This window comes from Elephantulus edwardii, unplaced genomic scaffold, assembly GCF_000299155.1.
Source record: "Elephantulus edwardii isolate Elephantulus edwardi_28Jun2011 unplaced genomic scaffold, EleEdw1.0 scaffold00073, whole genome shotgun sequence".
NCBI lineage: Eukaryota > Metazoa > Chordata > Mammalia > Macroscelidea > Macroscelididae > Elephantulus > Elephantulus edwardii.
This window is the reverse complement of record NW_006399823.1, coordinates 13,491,926-13,506,728: the sequence shown is the minus strand read 5'-3', so window position 1 is coordinate 13,506,728 and position 14,803 is coordinate 13,491,926. Positions and strand designations below refer to the sequence as shown.

The following is a 14,803-nucleotide window of genomic DNA, read 5'->3' as shown; positions in this document are numbered from 1 at the left end:
GAATTAGACAAAATTATCAGGAAGGAGACGCAAACCTAAAACTGTATACTGTCCAAGTTCTACATTGTATAGACTAGAAATAAAAGTTCAAGAGAAAAAGGAAGTTAATAAGCTAATATTAAAGTGTGTAATTTTATTTCTTTTTATTGTAATTATTTTAAATATATACAAAAGTAGACAATTGTTGTTATATAGCATCAAATCAAGACTAACTCACAGCTGACCCATCAGCGGTTTTTCAGAGGCAGAGAATGTACAGGAAGAGACAGTTCAGCTTTCTCCAGCAGAGTAGCTGCTAGATTTGAACCACATGTCTCTTGGTTGGCAGCACAACTCCTTACTATCAAACCACCAGAGCGTGCGACATACCCACAGACTCTTCACTGAAGTACTCATTTCCCACTTGCCCAGCTCATATTATTTTGAAATCAAGTTCAGATATATTACTTCAACCACAAATTAGTAGGTACTACTAAAAAATAGTTTCAAAAAGGAATCAGCACAATGATGTTACTTCACATATAAAAGTAACAGTTCCATAATGTGAAATATTCAAGCAGTGTTCAACTTAACAATGACCGTATACATCATTTTAAAAATCACGTTTGAAGTAAGATGCACACACAATGACTGGTTGTTATGTCTCATAAATCTCTATTAATCTGTAAATTCCCTCTGCATCTCTTATTCCTTGCAATTGATTTATTGAGGGATGCAGGTCATTTGTCTTGTGCAGTCCCTGGATTTGGCTGACTGCACTCCCACAGCGTTAACATGCTTCTTGATGTTCTGTACGTCCTATAAATTGGCAGTAGGATCTAGAAATTTTTATCAGTTTCAGGTAAGCTTATTACTACTTTTGTCATGGCACTTTTTGTTAGTTTAGTCTGTAAAAAGTTGTGCTGCTAACCCCAAGACCTCTTGGCAGCACAAATTCACCAGTAGCAGCACAAAGGCAAAAAATATAAAATTTCCTCTCAAGCAATTTATGATCTAAAAAACTCACTAGTGGGTCAGAAGCAAGTCAAATTCTAGTTGACACCAATGAGTACTTTATTAATAGTGTGTATTCTTGCATTACAAAGCAAATAATGCATAGTTATCTTTTCTTGGCTTATGTTTATCTATCTATTCATTACTCTATTTAAATAGTAGTCAGTGATTAAAATCTAGACCCACAATTCATCAGAAGTTACAAAATTCATTCATTCTCTAATTACTAGTTAGAAGACTTTCATAAAAAGGAACTTCCCTCATCTAGCTGGTCAACCAGGGCTACCATCTGTGTACGACATACAGACAAGATGTCATGTTGGTTTATGAGTATCCTATGTTGTTACTGCTTTTGTTATTGCTATGTATCAAGGAGGCAATTTTGATAGGTGAGACCATCTCCATAAAAGTCACTAGATTGTTCATTCTTACAGAAGGGGATTTCCAGGTCTTTGCTCCCACAAAGTTCCTAGTGAGTTCAAACTAGCAACTTTTCTATTAGCAGAAAAGCTGGAGAAAATCCACATGCTTAGTAGACGTTGAGTGGAAGACAAGAAGATGGGGTGGGGGGCTAGAGAATGGATTGACATGAGGCTCTAACAATGAGCTCTGACCTGGCAATAATTGTGAGGATGGGATAGCGGTTTGTATTTCCATAGAACCAACTCATTGGCATCTAACAATTAGCAAAAGTAATTTTTCACAGCCTCCTTATTATCATGTAGAACAGCATAAACCTAAACCCACGTTCACTGCACCCAATTCCTGTCCCACATCTGAATTCAGTCATTTATTTCTCCAATGATTTCTGATATTCTTTTGACAGGAAAAGCTAGTCTGGACATTCCAACCCCTCCACATTCTTTCCAACTTTGCCACTTTTCCAACTTGCTGTCCTATTAAACTTTGCCACTGCAACTGGGGTGAAATGATATCTCATTGTGGTTTTGATTTGCCTCTCTCTTATTGCTAGTGATCTGGAGCATTTCTTCATGTGTCTGTTGTCCATCCGAATGTCTTCCTCTATGAAAAGTCTTTCCATGTCTTTTGCACATTTTGTAATTAGGTTATTAGTCTTTTTCTTGTGGAGGTCCTATAAGATTCTGTAAAATTTTGTTACGAGACCCTTGTCTGAGATGGTATTGACAAATACTTTTTCCCAGGGTTTGGTTTTTTTACCACTCTATTGGAAAATATTTTTTATGTGTACAGGGATATAATCTTTAGAAGATCCCATTCATCAATTTTATCTTCTCCTAGTTGTAGATTTCTAGCTGTATTTGACAGCCTTTTTATACCATAGGGAAAGCCTTATAAACTTGGTCCTAAATTGTCTCTTACAATTTTATGGTTTTGGGCTTTGCACCTAAGTGTCTGACCCAACTTTGAGTTGATTTTTGTGTATAATGAGAGGTGTGGCTCCTGTTTCAGCTTTCTATAGGTAGCAGCCCAGTTTTGTCAGCACCATTTGTTAAAGAGGATGTCATTTCCCCATCTGACAAATTTTCTTTCCTTGTTGAATTATCAGTTGACTGCAGATCGATGGGTTAATTCCTGGGTTCTTGATTCTGTTCCATTAGTTGAGGAGTCTAACACTATACTAGTACCATGCTGTCTGGTTACTACTTCTGTACAGTAGGTGTTGAGGTAAGGGAGTGCTATGCCTCCCACTTCATTTTTGTTTTTCAGAAGTGCTCTGCTTATTCAGGGTGTCTTTCCTCTCCACATAAACTTCAGAATTTGCCTCCTTTTTCCACCTCCTTTAAAAATTAATTTGGAATCTATAGTAAGATTTCATTAAATATGTAGACAGCATTTGGTAGGTCTGCCTTTTTTTTTTAATCGTTGTATACTATCAAGTCAGAATTAACTTACAACTGACCCTTCAGTAGTTTTCAGAGGCAGTAAATTTCAAGGGAATTGATTGCCCACCTTTTTCCTATGGAGCTGCTGATGAATTGGAATTGTGTGTCTCTGGCTGATGGCACAGTTTCTTACCACTAGCCCACCAGAGAACAAAATGTAATAGTAGTAACGAGGCCAAATACCTTAAAAAAAAAAGGAGCCCCCTATGTAACCTAACCAAGCCAGAAGCAGAAGAAGTAGGACTGCTCTCTCCACCCTCCTAACACTGTCCTTTATAAGTACTAGTGTCTCTCCTCTAGTTTTTTCACTCTACCTGAATTCCTCAACCTTGGAATGTTTGATGAGTGAAGCAATAGGTACCACAGGTGAGAGAGCATCGGAGGCTGCTTTTCAATTCTTCACTTGCTACCAAGCAAATGTCTCTGCTGCACTGTTCTCAAGTCATTGCATAAGCTAGATCTTGGCACAAAAGGTGGCTACAACTTTTCTTCATTTAATTTTCAAAGGACACCATTCTGAGTGTCTGGGAAGTCGAGGTCTTACCATCTTCTTTAAACTCACATGAGGTCCATCAGATCCAAAAGGGGTGTGTGTGTAAACTAGGACCACTCGCCTTCCCCCCATACCCCAACCCCCGCTACTGTAGACCAGCAATCCAACATCAGCTGGAAGCGGCTCCAGCGATGGCTGTGTAGGGAAACCTCAGAAAGAGTGGCCTGGTGTGTGATGTCATTGAGACCATACTCCGGATCTACCTTGCTCCACCAGCACCAAAGTTCCTCAGCCACAGCCCCTGCAGCCTCCCCAACTCATCCTCTGTAACCCCAGCATATTCGCAATCTCCACACACTTAGTTCACACTCATTCATACTATTATTTTGATGTTGTGCTATCATGTATTCTCTCTTCTCACTGACGTTCAGTCGAAACTAACTTACAGCTGACTCTCTGACAGCTTTCTAAGGCTGTAAATAAATCACATGACAAGAGACTGTCCCCCTTCCTCCTATGGAGCAGCCAGCGGATTCAAACCTCCAGAGAAGCCTGGTCTGTGGGTTAGCACTGTGGATTACACCACCCAAGCTCCACAGAGCCTTTGTGATTTTATTATCTCAGTATTCTAGTCTCTATTTTTGACAAACCTCAAAAAACACGATTAAATATTAATCACTTTTAAAGAAATTATTATGGATATTATGCAATGTATTGAAGAAGGTTCCCCCTTATGAAGGTTCATGAAAATTTCTCTCAGGTGTCAGTTTTAGTTTCTCTTAAATAACTGCTATTTTGATCCTGAGCTGATTCACTTAGCTCAGGATTTTTCAAGCTTGGCTCTACTGACATTTTGGACTGAATCTTTGTTGTCTATAGTGAGTTGTGCTGCTAAACCGAACCCACTAGACTGTTGTATGCAACAAAGAGCAGATGACCTGCTATATTGATTACAGACAAGAAAAGCTTATGGGACAATTCTTTTGTCATGAGACATCCTTTTGAGTTAGAATCAACCAGACAGCAACCAAACAACAGGAGCTTTATCTTAACATCTAGAGGTAATGTCCACTTTCCTTTTCTAAGCTTTCATTAGCCTTTGTAGCAAGAAAAAAGGAGGTTGCAAAAATTCATTCCTAGGATCATGGCTGTGGGAGGTGTTTTTCTAGAAAGTCTTTATCAACCATGCGCCTGACTGGAGCAACTGGTGGATTCAAATTGCAACCTTTCAATTAGCAGTTCAGTGCATTATGCAGCATGTCTCGAGGACACCCTTAAGCATATATTTTAGGATTCAATTACTCACATATAGACGTTGCTTTAAGGCACCTGAATACTTACGCTATTATTTAACTGAAAGGTGCTCTGAGTTAAATTGAAACAAACCACTTCTGAACCATAGGCTCATTCCGCACAGACATCAGTTCAAACATAGGTTTAATGAGCTGGTATATAATCAAAGAAAATACATTTATCTGCGTACCACCTGCACATCATCTTAAATAGCATGTATAATGTATGCCTCATCTTTTTCCAGACACCGCCTGAAGCAAGTTCAACAGATATCTTTAAATAGCATATCTATGTATTAATCAAATGGTATTACCACACAATTGGCTTGTATACATGCACAAACTGCTTGTAAATTAAAAAATTCTCAAGTAAGTCAAAATACAATGGTGGCGCCATTTTAAGTTGTCCTGGAAATCTTGGGTACTTTACGCTGAGTGATAATATTGATGGCTTCCTGTCAAGATGACAGAAAACAATTCTAGTAAGTTGGCAATTGGTTTGCACCCAAATGTGATTCTCTAAGGAGCTCTAGTAGCCTAGTGGCAAGAAGCTGTGCTGCAATCCTGAAGGCACGCAGTTTGAATCCCACTAGATGCTCTGTGGGAAAAGGATGGGCAATCTCCTCCCACATGACTAACCACCTCTAAAAACCTGCTGGAGGGATAGGTCAGTTCCATCTCAATAGTATACAACAACTCAGCATATATCAAAACTATCAATAAAGTAACACGTGATCAAATTTTCCCTTTGAGTAATGGGAATGTTTAAAATAGATGTACCTAAAAGATAATGATCTTTAAACTTATAAATTTCTTGGCCTGAGCATTCTTACTTTAAAAATTGCTCAATTTAAGAGGATAGGACCAAATGGATTAAACAGTTGAAAAAGCTCTGATGGTCTATTAAGTAAGAATCTGCACTACCAACCCAAAGGCATGTGGTTCGAATCTACCAGCAGCTTCATAGGTGAAAGATTACTTCCAATGGAATTTATTCACCTCCTGTCTATTTGATTTATTGCTTCTGAAAATCCTAGGGAGGCTTAGCTATGAGTCAGTTCTGACTCAATGGCACATAACAACAACCAACATTATTTGTAGCACAACTTCTACTTTCCCTTCCACTCCCAAAATTCTAGAAATGACTGCCAAAATAACTCTGAAGTGATTTTTGGAGTATGTTTTCTAACACTAGTGCATGCTGGATCTTAGGATTCCAAATATTGGCTCACTACGTCCCGTGACATTGAGGTGTGGTGGAACAGTAGGTTAAATCCTATTTGCCAAAAGTGGTTTGGACCTATCAAGCCTTTCTGTGGGAAGAATGATGTGGCAGTGTGTTTGCATAAAGACTAAGAGCCATGGAGTCACTGTGAGCAAGTCCTACTGGGTCCTAGGGAACACTGTAAATTGGAATCGACTTGCTCGGCAGTCAGTGGGTTTTGGTTATCTCCTAAGACTAGTCTTTCCCTCTATATTCTGATAGTAGCTCTTCAAGATTCCTGCAGATAAATTTGACTCTGGGATTTCTTCTTTAATTGCTCTTCAGATAAAGTTCAAGTAACAGAAGATTTTAACTTGGTTGACTGCCAATCAATGATGCTAAGCTCTTTTCATATGAAGTCTCTTGATTATTCTCTTTATTCTAGCACTAAGGCAAAACATACGAAAAGAAAATTCAAGGTAGTTCAACTTTATCTAATATCATTATTTGCTTTGAGAAGCAATTAAAAGCCGACCAGCATAAAAAGGAAAGGAAGCCTCACTTATTAAAAAGTAAATAATTATACTTATTTCTCTTGCAGAAGACATTTGCCCAGGTTTTGGACTTAATCAATTTTTCATAAAAACAGATAATGAATTCCATTCACAGGAGCATGGATAGATAACAAAAGTTGACATTCCTGTAAATGAAGATGAAATGTGCAGGGGGAAAAGCAAAGAGCTTTCACTTACTTGCACGGAGGACTGAAGGCGTGACCTCGATTTCACTTGTTGCTTGATAAGGCTGAAAGGCTGACACATTGTTGGTGCCAAGTTCACTGCCAAAGATCTCGGGGCTCTGGGTGCCAGTGGAGCTGGCACTTGTGCCATCACCTCCATGATGTGGGTCTTGCTCATCAAACACAGCTACCAGCTGCAAATTCAATGTAAGGATACTCTGATTAATAAAATGCATTTACATTACTACCCAACATGGCGCTACATTTCATGCACATCAACAGGGAGAATGATAATATTTATGCAGTTAAAAATTTAAGTTTTGGAATGTGAATCTTCAAGAAAGTAAGTTGTTGATGCCTTTATGTTTCTGAGTAGTACATTTTGTATCTAATATTCTATGAGTGAAAAGTAATGAAAATTTTGTTTATGACAATGTGCAAAGAGAAGGAGTGTACTTAAAGGCATCTATGAAAATGAAAGATATATTTAAAGTAAGAGGAAAAAGAAACAAACCAATGGTGTGCATAAGAAGAATGAGAGATTAAAAAATATATGTATGTATCTGCTCATTTGTGCATAAGAAATACAGAAAAGACAAAACTACTATCAGATATCATCTCAACCCAGAAAGAATAGCAAAATTTAACAGAACAGCAAACAACAAATGCTGGCAAAGTTGTGGAGAAACTGGAACCCTTATTCACTGTTGGCGAGAATATAAAACGGTGCAACTACTGTGAAAGGCAGTATGGTACTTTCTCATAAAGTTAGAAATAGAAATATCATTTGACCCAGAAATTCAACTACTGGGAATATACCCTAAAGAAACCATAACTGTCACCCAAGCAGATATATGCACACCCATGTTTGCTGCTGGTTTGGTCACAATAGCAAAGAGTTGGAAACAACCCACGTGCTCATCAACAAATGAATAGATAAGCTGTGGTATATTCACACAATGGAATACTATGCTATATTTTTTTTTTTTAAAAAAAGGGAACTCATGAAATATTATACAAAATGAGTGACCCTGCAGGACATTATGCTGAGTGAAAGATCTCATTCACAAAAAGACAAATACTGCATAATGCCTTTGTTATAAAACAACTGACATGGGGGGGGGGCGCTAAGAAAAGGGGATAAATAATCTACACGATATTGAAACAGACGAGGAAGAGAACTATAAAAGGAATATATGATTATGTCTTATTGGCATGACAAGAGTCAAAAAGAGCTGCATAGTAAAAATGGTCTGGGGTGGGCGTGAGGGGACTGTTTAACAATGAAAGAACTTTTTCCCCCCAAAGAAAAAAGTGATCTGGTGGGGACGGGGGCAGGGAGGAAAACATGTAGCAATGAACGATTAGAAACCCAAGTTCTTTATAAACTTTCATTAAAATCTTAATAAATAAAAAAAGGAAATATAGAAAAAAAAGAAAAATAATAAGATTTGTTTTAAATAGGTAAAATAGGGAAGTTGAGTTTCAAGTAGAAGAAATGAGAAAGAAATAGTAGGGGTCGTTATTGTTAAGTACTGTGTAGTCAGAACTGGCCCACAGCTGACCAGTGGACTCAGAGGCAGTAAAATCGCACAGAAAAACATTGCCCATCCTTCGCCCCCTAAGCAGCTGGTAGATTTGAGCCACATGTTCTTGGCAAGGCAGGGATAACAGACAGGGAAATTTTTCTGAATATGCTTTGCAAAGTTCTAGCTACCAAAACTATATAGCACTGTTATATATATACATACACATACACACAAAACAGCATGACTAGCACAGAACAGAGCTGTTGTACATAGGGTCGCTATGAGTCGAAAGCGACTTGATGGCACATAACAATGATAGATAGATGGGGGGGAAAAACTATATAGTGACAACACAAAGACCCTTTGGTTCTTGGGTTTGGCAATTACCATACTACTCTATAATCATACCAGGGAAAAAAATAAATTAGGAATAATGAGAAGTTTCTCATTCTAAGAAACGAAAGTCACAAATAAGAAATAGCTCACATAAATGTGATGATATTAGATTGGTATCAGGCATCACTATAGAAGGAGGGAGGGAAGAGAAGGAATTAGAGAAGAGACTAATGTGTGAGTGAGCATATGCAAGAATATATTCCCTACTTCTTTCCACTAAGCTGGAGAACAATGAAATCTTACATAGAAATTTACCATTGTCTCTAGAACCACCACTGTCCCCTTGGTTATCCAACCTACAATAGCATGCCCAGGGGCTAAGCTCAGCCATACAAGGAAAGAACTTCGACTAAGTATGAAACAAACCACCTCCCTTCTAAATTCACTTAAAAAAAAAAAATCAGATACCCTTGCCAATTTATGGACAATAACATAAGTTGTCAGGCTAATAGCAATATGCATAATTACAATTCTCATTTCATAGACAGTTTCGTTGATTTGAACACAGACAAATTCCATGAACAATTACATCTCATCAATCAGTTCATACGGCAAAAAGAAAACCATCATAAGGTCATAGATACATGGAGACAAGCAGGAAGCTCAGAACCCTGCTGCGACCTAATATATAATTAGCTGATTACAGAATCTGGAGAGAGGTGAAGTGGTAAGAAGAAATCAAAGTAAGACAAATGGTTGGACCACTCAACAAGCAATGGGAATGGGGCTCTCCCTACGCTACAAAATCCCTATGTTACAAAAAATAAAATGGTGTTTGTATAGATACACCAAAGTTTGTATATTTGATAATAAAATGACTCTGGTTATACAGCACTAACTAGCAAAAATCTCTCCGTATTTTAAATACAGTCCAGTAGAAAATGTCTCCGTATTTTAAAGACTGTCAAGTAGAAAAGAGTGAGCAAACTTCTTCTGAAAAGGATTAAGAAATAAATATTTTTGGCTTTTATACTCCATGTATATTTCTGCCAAATCTATTCTTCTCTACCATTACAGAAAAATAACCATGTGGTTGTCTTTATGTTCTTAGATGGCATAAAATTGTTATTCAATGCAGAGCAACTTCAAGTGACAAAGCAGAACTGCCTTTATAGGGTATAAAAGTCCATATTTTTTCTTGGCAGAAGTAACAGAGATAAGACAAAAACAAATGAGCATGGCTATGCTTAACAAAACTTCATAAACAAATCCTTGTTTACAAAAGTAAACAATAGGCCCAATATAGGGAGCACGGGTGGCTTTGTGGTAAGGAATTGCACTGCCAACACAATGGTACAAAGTTCATATCCTTCAGATGCTAACATGAGAAATATGGACAAAGGGGACAGTCTCCTCCTGTGTGATTTACTGCCTCTAAAATCTACTAAAGAGTCAGCTATGAGTTGGTTTCAAGCCAGGTCAAATTTGTCCCCACACATCATAGTTTGGTGCCCAAGTTGTTCCTCTAGTACCACCCAACTTTCAATTTCCAATTTTCTGAGACAGAAAATGACAAGTCAATGAACTCTCATAACCCTGAGAAAGAATAACTATCTGAAGTATGTACTGGGTATGTTTAAAACTCTGCACTTGATTTTAAAATCAGCAGCCTTTGAAAAGGTGTGTAGTTTAATATGCACTTTTAAGTTATTGAGTTTTGACATTTAGGTGCTTAATTGGAGGAAAAGGAAATTCAAGTTTTGTTATTAACTTTTCACAATGATGTGTTCTCTCAAGAATCAGGTCCTTTCTGCAAACTTAAAATGGAGCTTGAAAATGATAAAGAATGAGTCTTTAAATGCCACACATGATGGAAACACTTATGTATATTAGTTTCAATAATTATCTCCAGCATTTTTTGAAAACACAAGTATTATGAAATCTGGACTGTGTCATGAACAAGTGCTGTTAGAATTTCAGTGGCAGAATCACAGTTGGAGATTTGCAATATGCCAGTAACATACAATTCTACAGTTTTCTTTTTAGACCAAAATTTAAGTGCCAGGTGCAGTTATAAAGTAATTTTGTGTTAAATTGGGAAGGATATATAATTTTAGAAAACCTTCTCTACAAGAATACATGTAGTAATACAGCAAAGAAAATGAGGCCTTCACAAAAACATCACATATTAAAATTTCTATCATGCCCTTCAAAAAAAAGTAAAGGAAATGTCTGCTTTTAAATTTGTGAAACGTGACTCAAATCCCTATTTTAACAGATGGAATCTTCATTGCTACCCATGAAATAGAGCATTTTTAAAGTTCATTTTCAATAGTAATTACTTAATCTTTCTTCTGTTTCATGCATCCATCATGTCTCCATCAGCGGGAACAGGTAAACTTTAGGATAAGAGTTGTAATAACTCAATTATAAATGAACGCTGAACTTTCTTACATATGTTAACTCCCCAAACATCAGAATCCTCCCCAACAGAAAACCTGTCACAAAACCATTATACATTAATGCTTGCAAACCTCTTGGATCTCGGATAGCGACTTAAATGAATAGACTATTGGCTGAAAGCCCACATCTGTGGGTTATAAACTGACAAAGGGGGGAGGGGAAATGAAACTAGAGAAACAGCTTCAACTCAGCATATTGATTTGACCCTTACTGAGAACATGCATTTCTAACCCAGATACGCTGAATCTGAACCTACAGTTTAACAAGATGTGCAAGGTGACTCTCAGTATCTTTACCTACAGAATCTTGTTACACTGCAAATTCTGTATCAGGAGTGGAAAGACAAGTTCTGAGCAGGACTCAAATTGTAATGAAAGAGTCTGAAGCCAAGCAAAGAAACCTACAGGTAGAGTCAGACCTGACCTTCCTGTTTGGATGGCTATTAGTAAACCCACTACTCTAAAATTATGAAGCTTTACTTAGCACATTTGAAAAAGAAGGATTGTGGGTGTCACCAATTTGTTACTGTTTTTATGTCCCATCGACTACAACTCATAGTGACTCTAAGAACACGAGATCTGTCGTTTCTTATGCCATCCTCCTCATCACTGACATATTCAAGCCTACCATTCTAGTCATTATGGCAATCCATTTCATTAAAAGTCTTCCCTCTTTCTCTTATCTTGCACCTTTTCCAGCATGGCATTCTCTTCCAATGACAGGTCCCTCCTAACAACATGTCCAAGGTGTATTAGATGATGTTTCACTACTATCCTTGCCTCCAACTTTTTCAAGCCATTCTGGTTTGTCATTATGGCAGCCCATGGGATGTTCAGTGCTCTTCCTCAGCACCACAGCTCAAAGGCATCACTGCATCTTCTGCCATCTTTACACACTGCCTAACATTCGGATAATAGTGATTGTAAAGACCATGGCTTGAATCAGGTTCAATTTCCTCTTCAAACTGACACTACTTCAGCACTATGCAGAGGTCATCAAGTTACAAGCCCTGAAAGATAAACCAGAACTGCTCCTAAATGTTTCTTTCCAAGGCTGTGAGTCATAAAGATGCTTCACCTTTCTCCTATTGGTACCTAATGGATGTGAACTGTCCACCATTAATTTACCAATCCAATGCTTAATCTACTAAATCCCAGGGTTCCTAATTGGCTACAGACTCCAACAACTCATTGATGTCAAGTGATAACTAACTCATAGCTGACTCTCCAATGGGTTTTCAAAGACTGAATCACACAGGAGGAGATCGGCCCATCTTTCCCTCATGGAGCAGCTGATGGATTCAAAGTATCTGCCTTTCATTTGGCAGAACAATAAGCACACTAGGCCTCCCAAAAAGCCACTGGAGGGTCAACTATGAGTCAATTCTAACTCAGCAGTGAGAGAGTTTTGAAAGACAGAAGATACCTTACTTAGGTAAAATACATCTCTTCCTCCATAGAAAATAAAATACTTTATACATGTTAAGATGGGAAACATTTGTAAACTTTCACTCAAATCACAATTTTTTAAAATTCACGGGGGGAAAAAAATTAAGGAATACAGTCTGAACTTTCCAGGTGTATCCAATCTAATCACAACTCTAGAAAACAACATTTCCTGACTGGGATTAGAAAGAATTGTGGGGGGTGGGGGGAGGGGAATCATCAGAGAGGTACTTGGTTTTGAAGATTAAGGATAGAAGCCATGAGCTAAGGAATGTGGGTATTTTCTAGAAGGCTCTCCTAGAGAACTCAAAAGACAGCTAGCCCTGCTGACACCCTGGTCTCACACAGTGAGACCCAAGCTGGACTTGTACTCTACAGAAGTGAAAATAGTCTATTTGTACTGTTTCAAGTCATTAAGTCTGAGGTGATATGTTATGGCAGCAATAACAAATGAATATATTGGTAATGTCTCTACTTTTGCTGCCTTTTAGATTTGTTGTGACAAAGAACAGAAGGAATGTCAACTTCTAGAGCAGAATAAGCATACATTTGTAATTAGCTATTATTAAATTATATTGTGATGGATATCATGGATTTTTATAAATCAGTTTCATGATTAACTTGGAGACTGAGGTGAACCTCTTCCACAAACCAAGAAGCAATCCAAGGAAAAGAAGTCTTGCAAGGTAATGTTTTAGGCAAAGGCACAAATGACTACCAACTAAAGTTATTTGACAGTGCTTTACATATAGTCTTTGCTTCTTTCACACATAAAAATGAGTCTGACTATATCCTTCCATTTTTACAGAAAAGAAGCTAAGACACAGAAGGATTCATTTGCCCAGAGTTTACATAAGAATGAACTGCAATTTGGTAAAATATAGTATCGGACTTCAGATACTGTATTTTTTTTTTTTCTAAACTCTTGACCCAGGAATGTTAAATCTATCAGTAATGCATACAGTAATAGGAAGGCACAGAATATTACAAGGTCAGACGCTGGCTTCTGAGTAGGATTTTATACATTCTTGATCAGACATAGGTAATAAAACCTGCCTTACTAAATTTACACAATTTTGATATTACCTTGGTCAGGGGTTGACTCATGTTCTTCCAAAATATACATATAATTTTGATTTATTGACTATGCAAAGGCATTTAACTGTGTGTATCATAACAAACTATGGCTAAGTATTCAATCTGTATGTTGACCCAATCATTAGAGAAGCTGGACTTTAGGAATAGTATGGCATCAGGATTGGAGGAAAACTCATCAAAAGATTGTGTTATACAGATGACAAAACTGTGCTTTCTGAAAACGAGGAGGATCTGAAGTGCTTGGTACCAAGGATCAAGGGCTGCTTTTGGTATGGATTACATACATCTCAGTATCAAGAAAACAAAAATCCTCACCACTAGGCCAATAGGAAACATTATGACAGAGAAAAGAATGAAATTGTCAATTACTTCAATTTGCATGGATCCACAATCAATACCCTTGGCACCAGCAGTTAAGAGAATAGAGGATGCATAGCATTAGGAAAGTTGGCTATCAGGGAGCTTTCTGAAGTCTAACAGAGCAATGAATGATGCCAATTTAAAGACAACGGTGTACCTGGCTCAATCCACAATCTTTCCAATCACCTGCTATACATCAGAGTGCTAGATAATGAATAAAGATGACAGAAGAAGAATCATTTGAGTTGTGGTGTGAGAGAAGAGTGCTGAATATCCCATGGACTGCCAAAAGAACAAACAGATAATTCTTGAAACAAAGAGAAACCAGAGTGCTCCTTGGAGGCTAAGAAGGGGAGTTTCCTTTCACATACTTTGGACATATTGTCAGGACAGGCAATTTCTTGGAAAGGGAAATCATACTTGGAAAGGTGGAGAGTCAGGGAAGGAGAGGAATACCCTCAAGGAGATGGACTCAATGTGTAGGCGATGGTGTGGGATATGATAGAGTTAATGCAGTCTCTATGAGTCCCTCTTAACAACAACAATGACAAACTGGAAGCTACATAATGATCTATGTAATTATCATTCTCTGATAAATCTAATAGCTGAGGGGGGATTAAGGGTGGAATGTAACACTTGCTAATCACATCTAAATCCTAATCTGAAATTTCCCTGGGGTGGCCATTAATACCTTTAATCTCCCTGGATATAAAAAAGGGAGGACAGTGAGCAGAAAGGAGGGGGCCTCAGGAGAAATAGTATCAAAAGTGGAGTCTGTCTTTTTTAGAGAAGGGCATCTGTATGGCAAAGCTCTTTGACATCTAAAAAAGCGACAACATATAGCATCTCCAGGGCACACCAGGCCTATGGCTACTGTAGGAACCAAGTGCTTTCTTTCCTCCGTATCTGACAGAGAGAGAATGGAAGGGTGGCCCTCCCCTACAGCTGGACTCCTGAATTTGAACTTTAGAGCCTTCTAAATGGGA

General features: G+C 37.9%; 1 protein-coding gene across 12 annotated transcripts in view; it reads right to left on the bottom strand.

Annotated features, from left to right (window-relative positions):
- The window catches only part of PARD3 (par-3 family cell polarity regulator), an 869,174-nt gene that overhangs the window by 533,260 nt on the left and 321,111 nt on the right, over positions 1-14,803 (bottom strand). For all 12 annotated transcript variants that reach the window (XM_006888934.1, XM_006888940.1, XM_006888941.1 and 9 more), the window contains exon 3: positions 6,600-6,780. In XM_006888934.1, coding sequence (XP_006888996.1) covers positions 6,600-6,780 — 181 coding nt within the window. The remainder of the gene's footprint in view (positions 1-6,599; positions 6,781-14,803) is intronic.